At 40.3% G+C, this 19,322-nt stretch overlaps 1 protein-coding gene across 2 annotated transcripts in view; it reads left to right on the plus strand.

The window, feature by feature from the left end:
- hip1 (huntingtin interacting protein 1) overlaps window positions 1–18,994 on the plus strand; it is a 42,916-nt gene extending 23,922 nt beyond the window's left edge. For both annotated transcript variants that reach the window (XM_063907003.1, XM_063907004.1), the window contains exons 8-31: window positions 692–832; window positions 1,912–1,969; window positions 2,143–2,218; window positions 3,031–3,174; window positions 3,664–3,758; window positions 3,935–4,007; window positions 4,142–4,325; window positions 4,421–4,509; window positions 4,697–4,813; window positions 5,099–5,200; window positions 7,749–7,943; window positions 8,466–8,613; window positions 8,708–8,794; window positions 10,273–10,380; window positions 11,324–11,460; window positions 11,923–12,033; window positions 12,231–12,289; window positions 13,397–13,490; window positions 14,172–14,272; window positions 14,489–14,594; window positions 14,736–14,859; window positions 15,048–15,109; window positions 16,313–16,430; window positions 16,519–18,994. In XM_063907003.1, coding sequence (XP_063763073.1) covers window positions 692–832; window positions 1,912–1,969; window positions 2,143–2,218; window positions 3,031–3,174; window positions 3,664–3,758; window positions 3,935–4,007; window positions 4,142–4,325; window positions 4,421–4,509; window positions 4,697–4,813; window positions 5,099–5,200; window positions 7,749–7,943; window positions 8,466–8,613; window positions 8,708–8,794; window positions 10,273–10,380; window positions 11,324–11,460; window positions 11,923–12,033; window positions 12,231–12,289; window positions 13,397–13,490; window positions 14,172–14,272; window positions 14,489–14,594; window positions 14,736–14,859; window positions 15,048–15,109; window positions 16,313–16,430; window positions 16,519–16,529 — 2,540 coding nt within the window. In that variant the 3' untranslated portion in view covers window positions 16,530–18,994. The remainder of the gene's footprint in view (window positions 1–691; window positions 833–1,911; window positions 1,970–2,142; window positions 2,219–3,030; window positions 3,175–3,663; window positions 3,759–3,934; window positions 4,008–4,141; window positions 4,326–4,420; window positions 4,510–4,696; window positions 4,814–5,098; window positions 5,201–7,748; window positions 7,944–8,465; window positions 8,614–8,707; window positions 8,795–10,272; window positions 10,381–11,323; window positions 11,461–11,922; window positions 12,034–12,230; window positions 12,290–13,396; window positions 13,491–14,171; window positions 14,273–14,488; window positions 14,595–14,735; window positions 14,860–15,047; window positions 15,110–16,312; window positions 16,431–16,518) is intronic.
- Window positions 18,995–19,322: the final 328 nt, after the last annotated feature.

The raw sequence follows: 19,322 nt of genomic DNA on the forward strand, positions 1-19,322 counted from the left end.
GTCACATTAGAGTCTGTGTCCCCACAAACCAAAATGTCAAAGCCCTCGTCAGCTTCCTGTTATGGTCTGGTGTATTTTAAAAGCATAACATCATCTGAGGGTAAAGAGGCCAGGCGTGTGCGTGTGTGTGTGTGTGTGTGTGTGTGTGTGTGTGTGTGTGTGTGTGTGTGTGTGTGTGTGTGTGTGTGTGTGTGTGTGTGTGTGTGTGTGTGTGTGTGTGTGTGTGTGTGTGTGTGTGTGTGTGTGTGTGTGTGTGTGTGTGTGTGTTAGCTGTGCAGGAAACCACACCTCTGCAATGAACAGAGGCTCTCCAGGCTTTAGGGCTGGTGTTAGCACGGTGGCAGCGAAATGAAACGAGGGGCGTAAAGATGGAGGCAGACAATCCTGTTAGTGTTCAGGTTGCTGAGCAACTTTAAACCTTTTTCCTGCCTTTTTTCTTCCCAATAAGCTGCTCTCAAATATTTGATTATTTAATTATAGTGGCGGAGAGCACAGCAGAACAACTTAATTGATTCATGAAGAATTCATGAAGGATTAGCCTCGTGCACGCCTGTCTCGCTGTGTTTGCGATGCTAATCACTCGTGTGTGCTTGTTGTGTGTTTGTACCGTTGAGTTGAATCCGTGTGGGTGATTATTGACCTTGTGAACACGTGTATTGATCTGGTACATGTTTCTCTCTCCCCTCCGCAGTATTCAGCTCTCTGGACATGTCTCGGTCGGTGTCAGTGACGGCGGCGGGGCAGTGTCGCCTGGCCCCGCTCATCCAGGTCATCCTGGACAGCAGCCACCTTTACGATTACACCGTCAAGCTGCTGTTCAAGCTGCACTCCTGTGAGTGATGCACACCTCAAACTGTAATACATGCTCACTGGAAACAGTACATAGTAAAGGTTGTTCAATGTTTGTCAACAAACAAGTATTGTGCTGTTTATGAAATAATGAATTATTCTGGAATACCTTGTGGCCTAAAGTTAGAGTGAAATGTCACAACACAGAGCAGTTAGTCATTGTTTGTGTATTTTATTTCAAGAGATGAAGATCAGCGGTCGTAAATTCAGGTGTCTCTCCTTCCTAAATGGACTTGTTTATTGTATTGTCCTTAAATTGTTCCTGTTATCTGGCTTACTGTCCACAAAACATACAATATTTATTCTACTAATATTTAATCGTGTATGGTCCTTATATCTGAGAAGCTACAACTAGCAAAGATTGGCATTTTGGCTTATAAATTAAGCTATTATACTATTCATTTATCAAGATACTTGCTGGTAAATTATTTTTGTTAGTTTAAAAATCAAAGTCCATATCAGTATTTTGTAGTATTGGACCAGGAAAAAATACTTTGGAAAATAATAATAAAGGCTTAAATTATGCAGCTCTCTAAGACAAATAGACAATAGAATCATAAAGACAAAACCGTTATAGTGGAAATATGGTGAAGAGAATATACATTTTAGTTTTAAGTTGTATTATATTTTGGTTGATCTTGTTATAATATTAAGATAGAAAAATGCTAACTTGAATGCATTGGATTCAGCTGTTGAGTTCCCAGCTTCCCCTTTTAGCTCTTGGATGTCTCGCATAGCAGGAATAATGTGTGTGGATACTTCAAAGGCATGACAATTTTCTTCGAAGATTTGAAGATGACATGCTCAACTCCGAGTTAAAGAACCTTTTGCTTCTGAAACCTTTCAAAGCTTAGCTGGATTAACAAAAAAATGCATGAATTCACTTTCAAAAGTCTTTCTCAATTTCTGAAAAGTATTTAGGGAGAATTGAAACCTTTCCCCTGCCCACTTTAATACAATCATACTCGGAACCCAACCATCCACGTGTGCACTCAAACACTATATAAACACACAGAATACCTGAAAAGATTTGACGTGTTTGTGTTTCATGTGTGCTTGCAGGCCTTCCAGCAGACACTCTCCAGGGACACAGAGATCGCTTCCAGGAACAGTTTAAGAAGTATGAAGTTCACTTTAAGTCGCAGAAACTCAGCCTGTCACGGTTTCACTCTGCTCACTTACAGAGTGTGAACCCGAGGACTGAGATTTTAGTACCGTGCTGAATTCATTTTCAATGTCCGACTCTCCTTCCCTCCCTTCCTCTGTCCTGATCTCTCTGTCCCTCTGCTTCAGGTTAAAGAGTCTCTTCTATCGCTCCAGTAACCTGCAGTTTTTCAAAAGGCTGATTCAGATCCCACAGTTGCCTGAGGTGAGCACCGCCCCTCTCTAAGTCTTTAATTTTCCACATTATAAACACACCTAAGCCTCATTTGACCCATGGCGGTTGTTCAGGTTTCTGTTCACACATGTGTCTATTGATTTCAAACCTTAAAGCTCTGCCCTTTTAATAGTTAAGCTATAATTATTGGTTGTTTGTAGACTAAAAACAAGTGTTGATGATATTGTGTTTTTATTTATTAAACTTCTTTATTTTCGCATAACTGCTGAGCTTATATCTCCCCCCTTTCATTTACTAAAGGCCTACACTGTATGCATGCTTGCTGCTACATGTGTGATAAATGGAATTAGAAAAGAGACACATCCTGACTTAAATTTGCGGATGTAACACTTATACATAAGCAACAGGACATGAAAAAAATATGACCTGCAAATTATTCGTGCTGCAATATTTTGCTCTTCATTTAAAGGTAACGAACTTTATTAAACAAAACACATTTCTATTGCCTCTTGAATGCTTTTATCTTTTGAGCTACATCCCATCATACTGTGTGAGCTAAGTCTTGCTCTGACACGTTACTACGAGACGAATTCCGACTCAAAGCGAATGAACACTTCATCAAAGATACAGGCAAATTTATTGAATGAACTTGTGTTAAATGTAGGCATATGTTGATATTATTTTGATCTCTATGGGAAAAGCCTTCATCTCTTTTCTTTTTTAAAACTGCAACAAATATCAAATTTTCAAAGGGTTAAGATATTTTGGGATAACTGTATTCTGCAAAAGCCTGATAGAAGCTAAAAAAATGTTATTACAAGTGTGATTTTTGGCTCCTACAGAACCCTCCCAATTTCCTGCGAGCGTCGGCTCTGTCGGAGCACATCAGCCCCGTGGTCGTGATCCCCGCCGAGTCGTCGTCCCCCGAGTCGGAGCACGTGGTTGAGACAGACGACCTGGTGGACATGGACGTCCCTGTCATGCCGGTAATAAACAAGACAATTATCACTGAACCAAATGCCTGCTGCAGTGTAATGTGCTGTTGAAATCAGCGATCCACAACAAAGAAGTAGGGTGTTGTGTTTCTGGGAGTAGTCAAGGAGATGAAAGCAGGAAGTAATTTGTGAGCGGTGTAGATGTGAATAGACTCCCTTGGAAAAACACATTTAGATTATTGGTAAATCTACTCCAAAAATCTGGCTTATATAATACTGACATCTCATGGTGTTAAACATATTGACTTTCCCATAGCCGTCTGTTAAAAGCGGTGTGTCCTATTATACACATGGATAATTAAACGGTTATTAATAGTATTTCAGACCTAAAAATCTAGCTGCAGATCATTGACCATAAATGAGCAGATGGAAACAATTGATACCTAACAACTGACAATAAATGAAATAATAAAATGATGCCAATTTAAGATGTATTTACATCACTCTGATGAGTTTTTTTTCCATAACTTTTTCTAACAGGCACCTTTAGAGACAAAGTTTGACGACCTGTTTGGCACCACGGCTGCAGTAGACCCTTTCAACTTCAGTCAGAACGGGATGCGCAAGGATGACAAGTAAGGACTGAAAACATTCCACAAATAAAACTGCAGAAATCTACAGTATATCGTTGATTATGTAAACCTGGACATATAATACAAAAATCTGTACCAGAATCAATCTGAATTTCAATATATCTGTTTATTGATTTCCCTATTTTATTTTTTATTGATATTTTGTCTGCACCCTCCAGAGACCGTCTGATTGAACAGCTGACGAGAGAAATCCAGGCCCTCAAAGAAGAGCTGGAGTCTTTCAGACTGGAGGTAAAAAATCTAATTATCGTCATCGATTTCTTTCTAACTCTGCTCAGTCATCTGACAAATATATGTTCTCTCACAAAATTCCCAGAATCAATGTTTTTTATCTCACTCTCCATCTCTTTCTCCATCCCTCACAGAGTGGACGCTTATGCCAGGCGCTGAGGGGGCGTGTCAATGAGCTGGAGGCGGAGCTTGCTGAGCAGAGCCACCTGAGGCTGCAAGCGGCTGGAGAGAGCGAGTTCCTGAAGGCAGAGCTGGACGACTTGCGGAGGGTCCGAGAAGACACGGAGAAGGAGCAGCGGAGCCTGACGGAGATAGAGAGTAAGCGGACTTGCCATCATTTATTTGTTGTCTGCAGTTAGTTATTGTGCCTACTAATAATCTGTCAATGCCTGCCATTCTGTGATTTCAAACAGAAAAAGCTCAGGCCAATGAGCAGCGCTACACCAAACTGAAGGAGAAGTACTCAGAGCTGGTTCAGAGTCATGCAGACCTGCTGAGGAAGGTGAGAGAAGAGTCTCCAATAAATCCTTCTTTGGAAAAAAACCCTTCCAAGTTAAATTTAGTCCTGTCCTCCTGCTGTCCTTTTAAAATTTACCCCAAGCTAAAAATCCTGCCTCTGTCCTGATTATTTTTGTGGTTTATCTCTGTATGTCTGCATCTGTGCCCCATGTCCTTTTGTGTGTGTGCAGAACGCAGAGGTGACCCGGCAGATGACGGTGGCTCGGGCGGCACAGGATGAAGTGGATGAAGTGAGGAGAGAGATGCAAGAGAATGTGAAGGCCGCTCAGGACGTTGCAGAGAAACAAGTGAGTACGAAATGAATTTTGTTATCACTGCAAAAACACGCCCAGCCGGTTTTTGAACTCAGCGTTTATCATTCAAATGATAGGCTGTGGGTCCAACAGTGCTGAACCTTAGGCTGCAGGAGAAAAAATAATGAACTTTTTAGATTAGTTTTTTCAGGAACCACAGTGCGACCGTTCCATTTCCGTTTAATTTTTTGGACCTGTACAAGTAAAAGTAAAAGTTTATATTTGCTTCTGTGTTTATGGTTGTTATTCTAAATTGAGATTTTGACTTCTGTTGCTCAGGAGAAGGAGCAGCTGGAGCAGCTTCAGGAGCTGCAGAGAGAGCTGCTGTCCAGCCGGACAGAGCTGGACTCCCTGAAGACGACCGTGGCGTCAACAGAACAGGTCAGCCTCCTCTCAGCCTTCTGACACACCTCACATAAAAAGATTACTCAAGGTTTCATTTTATATAGTTGTACACACTTTAAATCAGGGTCAACTGTATTATAAAAATGTGTTGGACGAGCAACAAAAGATAAAGTAATATAAAAATAATATAAGGATAAGATAAGATATACTTTATTGATCCCAAAATTGGGAACATTTTCATTGCAGCAGCATGTTAAACAAGTATTGCACATAATTAAAAAAATAAAAATAATAGAAAATATGCAACCACACAATATAAACATCTCAATAGAAGATAAAACGGAACATATAGAAAGAAAGAAAATATAAAAGTTAACGTGAAGATAATTATATGTAAACTATCTGACAAATACAACACTATTTGAGGGCTAAATTACAGTTAACACAATTTAAAAGTGGGATATTATTTACATTTAGCGTGCAAGAGTGGTATATTAAATGAAATGTAAAATGTACAGTGAAAAGGCATATCTGATGTTATAATAAAAAATATAATATCAAATATACAATCAAGCGGGATTGCAATTCACAAGTTCATATGATACGATGATACTTTATTGTCGGATCAAGTCCAAATTTCTTCTTGCATCGCAGCAGCTCCATTTGCATCATCAACAGGGACACATATTGAAGACAACATACAAGGAAACGGACATTTAACATAACGTCACTGAAGATAAACATGCTCAAGACCCTCTAACATTCAATTGACCATCATTATTGCACAAATCTAATGAGAAGAAGGAATGAAAAAAGGAATACAAAAGAGACACTATATATACGTACATAAAGGGGTTTTTGCGTGTTACGAAATAACAGTATTTGACATAAAGCCCAGTCCTGGCTTGAATGCAGCTTGAATTAGCTCACTAGACCTCTGAAGTTGCTGTGAAATACCTTTCTAAACTCATTTATAACAGTCCTTATTTAAAGAGATTATAGTGGCTGCTAAAGGAAAGTGTGGAGTAATTAATGATGTGAAGTTTTTCACCATGACTAACAGACCAGGGGGATCCTAATGGAGCACAGTCTGGGTGAAACCTAAAAAGGGGCCGTCTGCGTCATTCACTCTTATTATAGTCATCAGTTATTCGATGATCTCACTTTTTGACACTGTTTTGTTGCATTTTTATAGTGTTGATGACATCTTTGGTGCCCATTGTTGTGTTTGAGGAAAGCATATAGATCAGCAAGTTTCACATTATGTAAACAATGTCCTGACTACAGTGTTGGGAGTAGGCTCTGAATCCCGACTGTAATGTGAACGTTGAGCTTGTATGAAATGGTGGATGTCATAATCATTACCATTTTCACATTTTGCCAGTGTTTGATTCATGTCTTACCATCCATAAGACATCTGTCTCTCCCTTCATTTCATGTTCTTTGTCATTTGTTATGCAACATCCCCTCTTAGTCACTGACTGTTCTTTCCACATCCAAATATCAACCATGCAGTCTCTTGACACATTTCTTTCACAATATGGAGAAAAGAGTTTAAACGGTAGTACAAAAGTTTGTTTGTCTTCCCGTTGATGCTTTCTCGGCCTCGTTTGTCATCTCTGCTTAACTCAGAAGCCAAGTAGATATTTATAACAGGCGACAGCAGGGGTTTCTTTAAAAGAAGAGACCAGAGGCATTCAAATATTGTTTCTTTTAGCAGCTATTTTAAATGGTTGCATTCTGAAGGCCATAAAAAGTGAATGAGTTGATGCTTTTAAACAACATAACCCCACTGACGCTCTTGATTCCCTCCGGACCAATTCCACATGTTTTCTCATCCGTCTCTGCCTCCCCCTCATGACGAGATACTTTTGTGACCACTACTTATCCCCTCTGTCACTCTTTCTGTCCTCCTCTTTCTCCGCCTCCTCCATCTTTCTAATTTCCATAGGTCTTTTCACACACAGCCCACACTCCATCGCTATTGTCACACTCCTCCAGCTTTCACTTGCTCCTGCCGCACAGTTTATATCCAGATTCTTAATACTGTTTCTCTTCATCTCTCAACATTTTTTTCCCTCTCTGTCGGACCTGCTGGGACTCAGGCTGTAAGTCTCACACTTCTTACCTGCAGAACATTTTAAAGCACTCACCTGAGTAGCTAACTAGCTTGCGTGTGTGTGTCAATCAGAGATAATTATCTCTACTGATATTAATCTGTCAGTAACTCAGTTTCCCCAGAAGTACACAGGATCTGATGTAACTCCTCACCGTGTTGCCAGACTCCATGTTTGTTGCAGCCAAGTTGCATAACCACATCTTCCCAGTCTTTGTTTGATTTGTAAACTTAACCTCAACCCAAACTCTTGGAGACTGTACGCCTCTCCACAAACTGAAATAAGAACATATTGTTGTAATCAAAGGCTGAAGAGAGGTGGCTTGTATTGTGAGGTCAGAGTATTACACCACATCCTGACATGTCATGACGGCTAACTATTATCCTAACCATGTCTTCCTGTGGGCTCATTGATCCTCAAAATCACATCTTCCTTTAATCCCTCTGTCTTTTATTTTGTCCACACAGTCAAGTGAAGTGCTCAGCACCCAGCTGGTTGCCCTGGAGTCTGAGAAAGCGGAGCTTGTGCAGTCTTTGTCTAAGGTGGAGGCGGAGCTGGCTGTGCAGGGGGAGGAGCTGGAGAAAGTCCAGAGCTCGCTGGCGACTGAGAGGGAGAGCGGGGTGAAGACAGCTGAAGCGCTGCAGAATCAGCTCAATGAGAAGGTAGCTGATCATTTTCTCAGTGGTCTTTCCTAATTCCCTTTCTGAATAAGCTGTAATGCATCATTAGAGGTTTCTGTAGCAAGTGAGGGACTCAACATGTCCGTTGAGCCTCTTAATTCTCACATTTGGATCTTCTGGCAATTCTATTCATCAATAACATTTTAATTAAAAAACCCTAATATCACAAAATTAACATACTGTACAGTTTATGAAACCCGCTGTCCTTCCCAAACTGCCCAAAGACACTTACAATTAATGAGTGAAGAAACCTCAGTGACAGCAACAGAGGAGGGATCCCTCTTCAAGGACAAACAGAAATGCAAGATATGTTGTGTTACAGAATAAACAGCATAATACATTTACAAAATAGACCATCTAAATCACAACACTGATAATGTGAACTCATATGAACCTCAAGGATCAAGGAGAATGTCAAAAAGCTTCCAGGTGCTGCCAAAAATTAATTGATGTCACTTTCTAATAAAGGCATTTATGTGTGTCTGTGTGTCTTCGCATCCACAGGAGAGCAGGGAGCAGGCGTTGGAGAGCCAGCTTGTCGCGGCTCGCTGGTCCAGTCTGCAGGGAGCCGTGGAGGAGGCAGAGAAGATCATCCAGGACTCGCTGGCTCAGATAAACGACCCGGCGCACATCAGCTGCACCAGCTCCGCAGGTCAGAGCTGTTGATGCTAATTAGCACTGTTTGCAGTAATTTTGCATGCCTACATGTTTGTTTCTAAGCTCTTTGTTTTTATTTATCCATGCAGACTATCTAGCATCCAGGTGTCAGGCCTCATTAGTTTGTATGGACAGACTCCACTCTGCCAGAGAGGCCTTCCTGGCTGAAAACACAGGTGAGAGTTTTTTTTAATTTAGTTAAATTGTGACGCACATTTCAGCAAAAGGCAACTCAAAGTACTCAATCAAAACATTAGATGCTCTTGGACATTATGCAACATAATAACACTATAGAATGACATTGCAGTCATTAAAAAGCCAAGAGAATAGAAAAAGAAATAAACATTAGGTCAAAAAAGAATAAGACCGGTATAAAATACAAGATTGAAGGTAACAGTACTGTGTATTATGTGAAGGATGAGAAGAAAAGGAGAAGAGGAAGCAGCAAAGAGAAAGGTGTTGTAGATTTGTTGTAACATTATGAATCAAGTTATCAATCAAGTTGTTACATCCACACAAGTGTTTTCATTGATTTGACTGATGAGCTGAAGATGGAGCATGGGGAAGCTATGCAGAGAATTATGCACTATTTTCTGCATTTCAAAAAGGAAAAGTATGTAAGTGCTCGAGCAGGTGCGATCTAACCAAGAAGGGAGTGAGGAAAATATCAAAAAAGCATGTCTGTACAGAACGACTAGAGAAGAGGTTTAATCAGGAAAAATAAATGGAAACACCGGTAAGCAGGAATAACAGGTGTGTGCGGGACACTTGAAAGATAAAGAAGAGTAAGAACTGCTGAGAAAACAAAGATGATCGCTGAGATGAGCGTCATTCAAATTTGGGAGTAATATCATGTACTCTGCATTCAAGAATTAATGCTCATTAATGCGATAGAAACTTCTGAAGCAAATGGAGCCGAAAATCAGAGAGACACGGGGAAAGCTGGAAACTGACGGCAAACACTGAAGGTTTATTTGAAGTTAACGGCCAGAGAATTGACAAGACATTTAATGCAGCCAGGAGTTGACACAGCGGTTGCCCGACCAATTCTGAAGATCTCCTCTGCAGTCCGAGGTTTTAACTACCGTAGTTCAGAATTGACAATCAACATTCCTCATCAGCCATACTAAACAACTACGGATCCTTAATGTTACTAAAGCTTTCATCCATGGCAAAAGAATGTGAGCCAGGAAACCTACGTTTCCAGATAAGAAGGGCTTCTAAATGTCCCTAAACAATAAACTATCTCATGTCAGCTTGTGCTCGGTCAGAAACTGTCAATAAATATACAGGTCATAGTTTTCAAAGATTATAACATGAGAGGGCTTTCATTTCCGATGTGTTTCAACATTTGACCGAGACAAACAAACATTGAACATAAAGAAAGCTTTTCAAATTTAGAGGATTTTAAGCTGTGAAACAAATAAACTCTTCCCAATAAAATAGTGCTGTAAGGTGGCCATTGTTGAAAATATATTTTTTTTATTCTAGTAATTCAATACAATATTAATACAGACAAGGTACCAACAATCAAAATTAATAGAAGCCAGATGGCAGAAACCATAAATATATATTTGTATGTTTTGATTTTTGACTGACGCATGTGTTAATAATGGGAATCTTTGAAGTCTTAAAAATTCTTTGTTTTCTCTAGGTGTATCTGAGCTGGTACGAGTGGTGACCCAGTGTGGCCACCTGGTGGGAGACACCATCGTTCAGGGCAGCGCCACCTCCCACATGGTGCCTGTGGAGCAAGCTGATGGTGTGTGTGTGTGTGTGTGTGTGTGTGGTGTGTGTCAAAGATAAGTATCTGTACTGATATTAATCTGTGGGTAAGTCAGTTTCCCCAGACCTAAACATGTTCAGACAGGTCGTTAGGAAGCATGTGTCATATGCGTACAGTAAGGTTTGGCATTTTAAGTCTGAACTGTCGTCTCTATCTCTGCTGGTTGTGTGAGTGTGTTATATCTTGTTTTAGTGTTTGTATCTGAATGTCCTGCGGTTAGAAAGAAACTCTGGTCTTTCAGCAAAAACATGCAGGATTAAATAAAGTAGCTGGCTTCATTCAGTGTAATGTTTGGAGGGATTTGCTCCCCTGGGAGATGTGAGCAGCCTCGGCTAGTCTAAGCATGCCTAAATATAATAGAGCTCTGGCCTGCAGTCCTTTCTCTAGAATAAAGTTTCATAACACAGAATCCAAACTGGGTCGAACTGATGGGCAATTGTAACTTGACCCTGAAAATAAATCCTGACCCTGTGTTTGATCCATAAACCGTATGTAACAGCATTGACCTTATTTTGTTGTAACATTTAAATGCAGCATTCAAAAGCGGGTCCACAATCTGGTCACATTAGCTGGATGTCCTGCAGCTATGAGAACAGGCGGGCAGCTGCTGAAGAGGTAGTTTTGGTTTCCCCTCATCATCCTATCAGATCACAGTGGCTGTTTCAGCTGTTAGGTGACACCTTGCTTGAGGGGATGTCATCAGTATAATTAACACTGCAGCTGCAGCCACTAGCGGCACTGATGCTAATCAGAGTTTACAGAAGAGATGATATGGTAATTTAACAGAAAGTTAAGTGTCAATTATTTTGCAGCATCAAATGTGTTAGCTTTAACTCTGGTATGTATACTTTATATCTGTCAGGGATTTATTTGTATATATGTTTAACACACTTTAATGACCTGTGTGTCCTTGTCCCAGCCCTGTCAGAGAGTGTGAAGTTGTGTGGCGCTGAAGCTCTGGATCTGTTGGGCCTGATGAAGCAACAGGACAGCCTGACTGCAGCAGACAACAGCAAGCTGAAGGCAGCTCTGGAGGCCATCCTGGCCACTGCAGAGGTCCATACTTTATATGCATACAACATTTTGCACTCTCTTATCATAACATGTGTCAAAGTATCCCCAGAGTTGCTGTATGATGAGAACAGTAATTAGCATTTGTATTTTTAACCTGGATTTGTGTGCCTTAAATGACTAATGGGGGCAATGAAATCCATCGGTGGAAATAGAATTCAAATGTGCCTGTTAGTTTTCTTTGCCTGATGCGCCAGGATTGATGTGAATATTATGCGTTTGCAGTATGCATCCAGTCTGTTAAACAAAGTCTCATTCTGTTAAAGTTTGAGAGAGAAGTGCTGGTGTTGTCAGAGTTTGTTGGGTTGTAATTTAGTTTAGTGTGATGTAAATAGTTTTCAATGTCATTAACTGAATATTTAACTGACTTTGACGAGGGAATGATGACCCTCGAGCCATTTTTCCCTGATGACTGACATCAGTATCTCTTCATGTGTCTTTGTTCAGAAACTGCGTCCTCGGGGGTTGGAGCTTCAGCAGGGGGAGCTTGGAGATCTAGTGGAGCAGGAAATGTCTGCCACCTCCGCTGCTGTGGAATCGGCTGCTGCCAGGATAGAGGTGTGTGAAGTGTGTGTGTGTGTGTGTGAAACTTTGGTCATCTGGTGGGAAATATGTTCGTAAATGCGCTGGCTATTTGGTTTATATGTGTGTGAGCCTGTAAAGCTCTTGGCAAGCTGTGTAGCCTCCGGTTTAACTTTCCAACAGTATTAACTTCAAAGTGATTTTTTTTTTGTCTCTCTTGTGCCCCCAAACAGGAAATGCTCAACAAGTCTAGAGCAAGTGATACAGGAATCAAGATGGAAGTCAATGAGAGGTAAGGCACATTCAATGCATTTGTACCACCACAATAGAAGTACACACTTCAGTTGACCCTCAAACTGATTTCTTTATGACTTTATCTTAGTTTGAATTAAGATAAAAAAAAGGGAACCATAACTTAACCATACATTTGCAAAGCAGCAACCACTGATAGTTCAGTTTAAGATAAATGGAGGTGCCCAAAAAGATACGATTGAGGAACCAATTCATCTGTTATTATAGGTACAGCAAGACAGGCCTCTAATTGTTTGTTTGTGAAAGAGCTGACCACAAGATGTAATGGATTCCAATGAAGGCCATGATCTGCAGAGTGGAAATAGAGGTGTTTTTCAACAAGGCAGCACAACAGTCACATGATATTTCAGTAAAGTTGTAGACGGTCACACACCGTGAGGAGAGACGTACAGAGAATTGTGTCAGTTCAGCCACTCAGCCTATGCACTGTGAAGTCTGAAGCACACATCATGTTTTTCTGCAGTTCTTCATCCAAGCGAGTCTGAAATTAGTTTCTTTAGTGTGTATTCTGTAGTTTTAATGCTTGGTTATGCCAGTCATTTTTATCTGGAGCAACAAACATATCATTAGATCTTGGTCTTACACCATATTGGTTATTTAAGGTTTGACTCCGACCTCCAGGAAGTTCACAAAGCTCTTGTTTATATCACTAGAAGCTGATCTAAACTTCACTGTTGTATTGATGTTTTTACATACACATACATCTTCTCTAAATCATTCAAAGTAGTGTCATTCATTAGTAGGGTTTAGATGTTCATCCAATCTGTGTACTAATGTTCTGTGTGGAAATGAAGCCAATTTGATTTGTGTTTCCTGTGCTACTCTTTCCTTCTGACTTGATCATTAAGGGTATTTTTTTCCAGTAATTGCAGCACCATTGAGAGATATCTAGAAACATAACAAACACTTGATGCAGCTCCAATTCCAAACTAGCATAAAGGACTTTATTAATGCAATAAAGAGACGATGAGGTTCAAACTGCTATTTCCAGATAGTGAAGAAGCTGTGGATGGTTGGAATACAGACGGTAGCAGCTGTATATTTTCAGTGTGACAGTGTCTGTCCTGTGCTCTGTCGCCCTCTGCAGGATTTTGGCGTCCTGCACGGAGCTGATGCAGGCGATCAAGCAGCTCGTTGTGTCTTCCAAAAATCTGCAAAGGGACATTGTGGAGAGCGGCAGGGTGAGTTACACTGCTGTTTTTTTCACAAGATGTTCAGCATCATTTCTCTAGTTCCCACAGCTAATTTCTCTAATCTGGCTGGTAAGTATGAGCAGCTGTACAGTCTTTTAATCCTGATGGGTACACTTCATATTCACATATGCAAAGTTTGGAGGACATAAGGTCGGTTCTATGTAAATATATTTTGTGGTTCAACAAACGTTTGCCTATTTTTACTTTGGTAAAATACCTTTTAAACCAAGATGTGTTTATATTATACACTTCTTGCAGTATAAGGCAGTCTCTTAATACACAATATTTTGGGGGTGCATTTATTGCAGTGATTGCAGCACTATGTTGCACAGATCTTCATCAAACTGTGTCCAGGCTAGAGCTGTAACATAAGTAAAAAATGAGCTTTTCTTCGATCAAGTTAAACTAAATTAAATTGGTTTTACATTTGATCTGTGAAAAAGACAATATAAATATATCGTATTGGATCCTGGTTGATTGTGAAGGGCATTTATCACCAATTTTAACAGGTTATAGATTAAACAATTAAAAGATAAATCAACAAAATAATTGTTATAATAATAGATCATTTAAAGAAGCATAAGGTAAAAGCCCTGCAAGAGTTTAGGAAGTGTGTCATCATGAAACATATTTTATGACATGTCTTCATATTTCTCTTTTGTCCACCAGGGGGCAGCCTCCATGAAGGAATTTTATGCCAAGAACTCCCGCTGGACTGAGGGCCTGATCTCTGCCTCCAAAGCAGTGGGATGGGGCGCCACTGTCATGGTGTAAGTATCACTCTTCCCCTCTGAGTTACTCCAACTCACTACAGAGGATAACAGTGCTGTAAGTCTTATTGTCCCACAGAATTACGAGGAAATAAATTACAGACAAACAACACAGTAAATCAGTCCTTAATAAGCATGGAGGGTCAATCATAACTCAGGCGTTTCTCACTGTGTTGTGAACAAAGTGGTCCTCACCTCCTCATTGTGTTGTTCTAGAGATGCTGCTGATCTGGTGGTACAGGGCAAAGGGAAGTTTGAGGAGTTGATGGTGTGTTCACATGAAATAGCTGCCAGCACTGCACAGCTAGTAGCTGCATCCAAGGTGAGCAAAGGATATATAGTTTTTGTTCTCTTAGGGGGGAAACATTGTCTAAAGTGTTTGGTGTTTGCTAAGCTAATGGAGATTCCTTAATATGCACTGAGTCCATGCTGTAGATGTCATGTCTATTGTCTTTTTCTTTAGGTGAAAGCAGACAAAGACAGCCCTAACCTGCAGCGCCTTCAGCAGGCGTCCCGAGGCGTCACACAGGCTACTGCAGCCGTCGTAGCCTCCACCAAGTCTGGGAAGTCCCAGATTGAAGAGAAAGGTGAGATGATCTCATTAAGTTAAATAATTCTGTCAACAATATCATTGATGTTTTTGTATGGATAAGCTTTTTTTATTTTTTATCTTAATACAAAATGTCCAGTTTGTTCCTTTTTATTTTCTTAGTTAAAAAGGAACAAAAACTTGGAAGTTCTTTGTTAATAATCCTAATTTGTCTTTGGTGTTCAGATACGATGGACTTCTCAAGCATGACTCTCACACAGATCAAAAGACAAGAGATGGATGCTCAGGTAAGCACTTTTTTAAGAAGCCGTATAGCTTAAAACGTGTTTAAATCAAGTAGGGAAGCAAAAGTAACCTAAAGTTTACTGACTTCCATTGGAAACCAGAAACATTATCTCTCCCCTTTAGCCCAAAACATAAGACTTTTATTTTAGGAACGAGTTATTTAATAACTTATTAGGGCTAATGGATAATAAAGTTTCCACTCTGTAGATGTATTGTTCATGTCAGACCCATATGAACACTTCACTGTGTGCCGTGGCTCTGCTTCCCCCGACACTGAAAGAAAAACACAGAAAGGTCTGGACCTGCTCACACACACGGTCCATTGTTGTAAATGCAGAGTGCATGGAGTGCCTCTTTTTGAAGTGAATTTAATGGGATCCTAATGTAGAAACACACAACTTCTCAACTTTTCTTCCCTTAGCATTTCCAAGTAGAATGATCATTTCTGTCTCAAAGTAAACCGGATTGCTTTTTGGATTAATTCAGAGCCTAGCAACCACCCACAACACAGGACGCTGACTGCATCTTATTTTCCATAGATGCTTTAATTGTCTTATTGTCCTCCATTTCCACTGCTGGGAGTAGTTACTGTAAAGCAATTACATGACATTCTTTGGTAACTGAAGATAGCTACTGATGGCTACCAGGAAAACAAATGTGTTATCCTCTTCCTGTTTTGATTGAGCATTGGTTGACGCACCTCCTTTGTGCGATTAGTCGAGACTTCGTCTTCTCTGGAAAGTCGGGAACCAGTTTCAACTCTCATTGTATATTCAAATAAATCCTAACATGTGAAAATGCTGATTGTTTAACTGAGCTTTAGAAAGCATTCACAGACATAAGGGGGACATTAGAGAAGATAAACATTTTTCATAATTCCTTTAGCCTTGACATTTTTTTTTTGCGTCTTAAAAGCCAGACACATTCAAATCTGATGGACAGTAAAGTCATCTGAATTATTAATTGTATATTAAAGTGGCCTCCTATTATGGCCAGTTGATCATAGGGAAAAAGATAAAATAATGAGGAGTATTTTCATCAAGAATCCTGCATGATTCCCCCCACAAAAAGCAATATCTATTCTCACTTAGCCTGGGCTTCATCCATCTATTTTCTGTATGTCACTCAAAAGTAATGTATTCTGCTGTTTGTGAGGCGAAGTAAACAGCTTCAGGGAAATTATAAGTGTGTGTCTGTTTCCTCAGGTTCTGGTTCTGGAGCTGGAGACTCGTCTGCAGAAGGAGCGAGAGCGTCTCGGCGAGCTGAGGAAGAAACATTACGAGCTGGCAGGGGTAGCAGAGGGCTGGGGCGAGGTAGAAGAAGGTGAGGACAGAGGACAATTACAGTACTATGAATATACCCTTAAAATTAAAAAACAACTAAGATGTGTCTTTCTGCTTCTTCTCCACAGTCACAGGCTGAGACCCGAGGGTCGTCTCCCTCCTCCACCTGAAGACCGGCTCCTGCCTGCCTCTTTCTATTTATACACCTTTCACTCTCTTCCTTCCTTTTTTTATTCTCTCTTTTTTGTTTGTTTATCCAAGCCAAATTAAAAAAGGTGCTTCTTTTTCTAAACCTGCTTCTCCACCCACGTCCAAAAGCTTCCATAAGGGACGGAACCAAGGGTGCAGCGACAGGTGGTGTCAAAGGGAGGAACAAGAAGATGTTACTTTTGCCTCTCCCCCAGGACTGTGTTGGTGCGAAGCGTTGGAAGTGAAGTGGATGCCAGTATTTATTGCCTTTTTCATCCCCAGTTTTAAATAACGACGCTCCAACAAAAGGCGGGGAAGCTACATGCACAAGTCCCCACTCAAGACATCCCAGGATGCACTGCACAAGGGCCAACCATTCAGAAGTGAGAGGGGGGGCATCAGTGACTGTTCTGCACCAGCCCCCAAATCATGTCTCTGTGCTACATAGATGGCATGCATGCTGTCGCACTAAACCGCGTGTTTTTAAAGCTGTGGGAGCCTGAGCTGCTCTTTATACGTCTTTATCTTCCTCCCTAGTTTCTTCCTATTCTTTCCACACTGTGAGTTATCACCGTATTAAGTCCATACCACTTCACTGGCTGGTTTACTGGACTTTCTGCCTTCCAACTTTCCACCATTGTAAACGACCGTGACTGTTTACCCGAGCAGACCCCTGCTTTTTTTTTCTTCTTCTTTTAACAGACGCTTGCATGGAAACTCTTAAAAAATGCTCTAAACTGGGAAGAGTTTCAGTAAAGGGAACATTTATTTTTTCTTCTTTTCCTTATGAGCGCTGAGACTGCCAACAACCTCTTCAGCGTCAGAGGTGTGACAATGAGACAGAACCTGTTGCTCTAACACTAAAAACAATGGGGTCGTTTGTCATTTCCCATATTTTTTACCGGTTCAAGTGGAAAGGGAAAGAAAAACCCATTTTTATATATAGAGAAAAAGCAACAACAGCTGAAGTCTGGCAGGAAAAGCAAACAATGTATAATAGAGTTTAAGATCCATATTGGTGCATATTTTTACAATATCCTTGATGAAACAGTGCTATTAGAAATCTGTCGCAGAAGCAGCAGCTCTGGAGGTGCAGCTGGGTTTCAGCCACCATGAACTGCTAACAGGTGTTGTTTTCTGACAACCAGACTAGCTAACCAGGACTTTGCTTGGTAACTTGCTTGGACATTGCAGTCGTACGACCGTTCTCCCAGTGAGGATGTTAAACCGAGAGAGAAAATCAACAGGAGCCCCAAAAAGGAACTCCTCAAAAGTTGGATTGATGAACTTGAATGTTTTTTGGGGACAGAAGAGGCTGCACAAATGAAATGCTCTATCTGGCACATGATCATGCCTCTCACATGGTCTGCAGGACTGATGGTTAACTGCAGTTTTAAAAAATCCTTCATTGTCTAACTGTCTTCATTGCCAGGACCACAATGGACTGTAAAGTGTGCAGCACACCGTGACTGCAGTGTTTTCAATCGCCTCCTAATGACCAAGTAGCTGTGTATATAAACTACAAGCCTTCTATTGTTGGAAATAATCTTTTGCTTACTTTCAATCTAAAAGCATTACTGTTTTGCATCGCTCCAAGTAAGGATTCAGTTTAATTGAATTAAGAATACACAGATGGTGCACACGAAGGCCACCGGAGAGAGAGGTTGTTATTTCACATATTTTCCAGAGACTGATGGACTGAATGGACTCTGATCATGCCTTTGTGTTTACCACGAGATGAGTTGGCATCCGTTATTTTAACCTTATTCTCTTTGTTCTGTTTAGTGACGGCCATGATGATTCTCTTGGGAGTTTGTCTTTGTGTGTCTTAACTTTGTTTTGGCGCTCTGCCTCAGCGGTGTAACTTTAAAAAAAAAAGTTATGACACTGGTTTATTTAACGACACTTTTTCGACACTGCTCAAATTGTATTTTACTTTATTTGTTTCCCCCATAAGATAATACCCATCTACTACTCGTTAAAACAGACAAGTATTATTTGCAGGGTATCTATTTCATAATGATTTGAAAGGGTTTTTTTTGTGACTTCTCCACACCTGGGTAGCTGTTTGTGTTCAAATGTGGAATACAAAGATACCATTAAAGAAGGCAAACACTTTTTTACAGTATTTAAAGTGTATCAAAAGGTGAATTGAACACACCTAAAGTGATGTTTGGTTGTGTTTTTGCCCAAATATTGTTTGCTAACCTCTCTGTGTCTCGTATCTCACTCGTGTCTGTAGTCCTACCAGCTCAGCCAGCCTTTCAAACTGCCTCACACTGTAGTCAAAGAGAAACAAATACTCACATAGCAACATTGAAATATGTCTTTGTATGATATACTAAAACTATGTTGGTGGGTTTGTTTTTATTTTTTCAGTTTTTAAAATAAATATTTCAACTCGTTAATACAGAAGCTGATGTGACTGTGGTTTTTGTGATCATACGCAAAGCAGCTAAAGCAGCTGAGATAGTGAAAAGGGATATATGTACATAAGGAGACGAACAGTTCCGCCCTTTTCCCTGGTGTTTGCTGTTTATCCTCTACACTGTGTTATTCTTGGATATTACATAATCGCTGATTGATAAATTGCTCCAGCCATTGTTTTATTAATCCTCTTACCTGCTGATGCAACATTCAGGGAACAACCTTGAGGAAATCCAAGAAAAATGAGAAAAACTAGGTTTAGTTCAATAAAAATGTTATTTTAGGGCAGATACACTAAGGTGCAGGTTTGTGTGAG

This window comes from Eleginops maclovinus, chromosome 18 (genome assembly GCF_036324505.1).
Source record: "Eleginops maclovinus isolate JMC-PN-2008 ecotype Puerto Natales chromosome 18, JC_Emac_rtc_rv5, whole genome shotgun sequence".
Classification (NCBI taxonomy): Eukaryota; Metazoa; Chordata; class Actinopteri; order Perciformes; family Eleginopidae; genus Eleginops; species Eleginops maclovinus.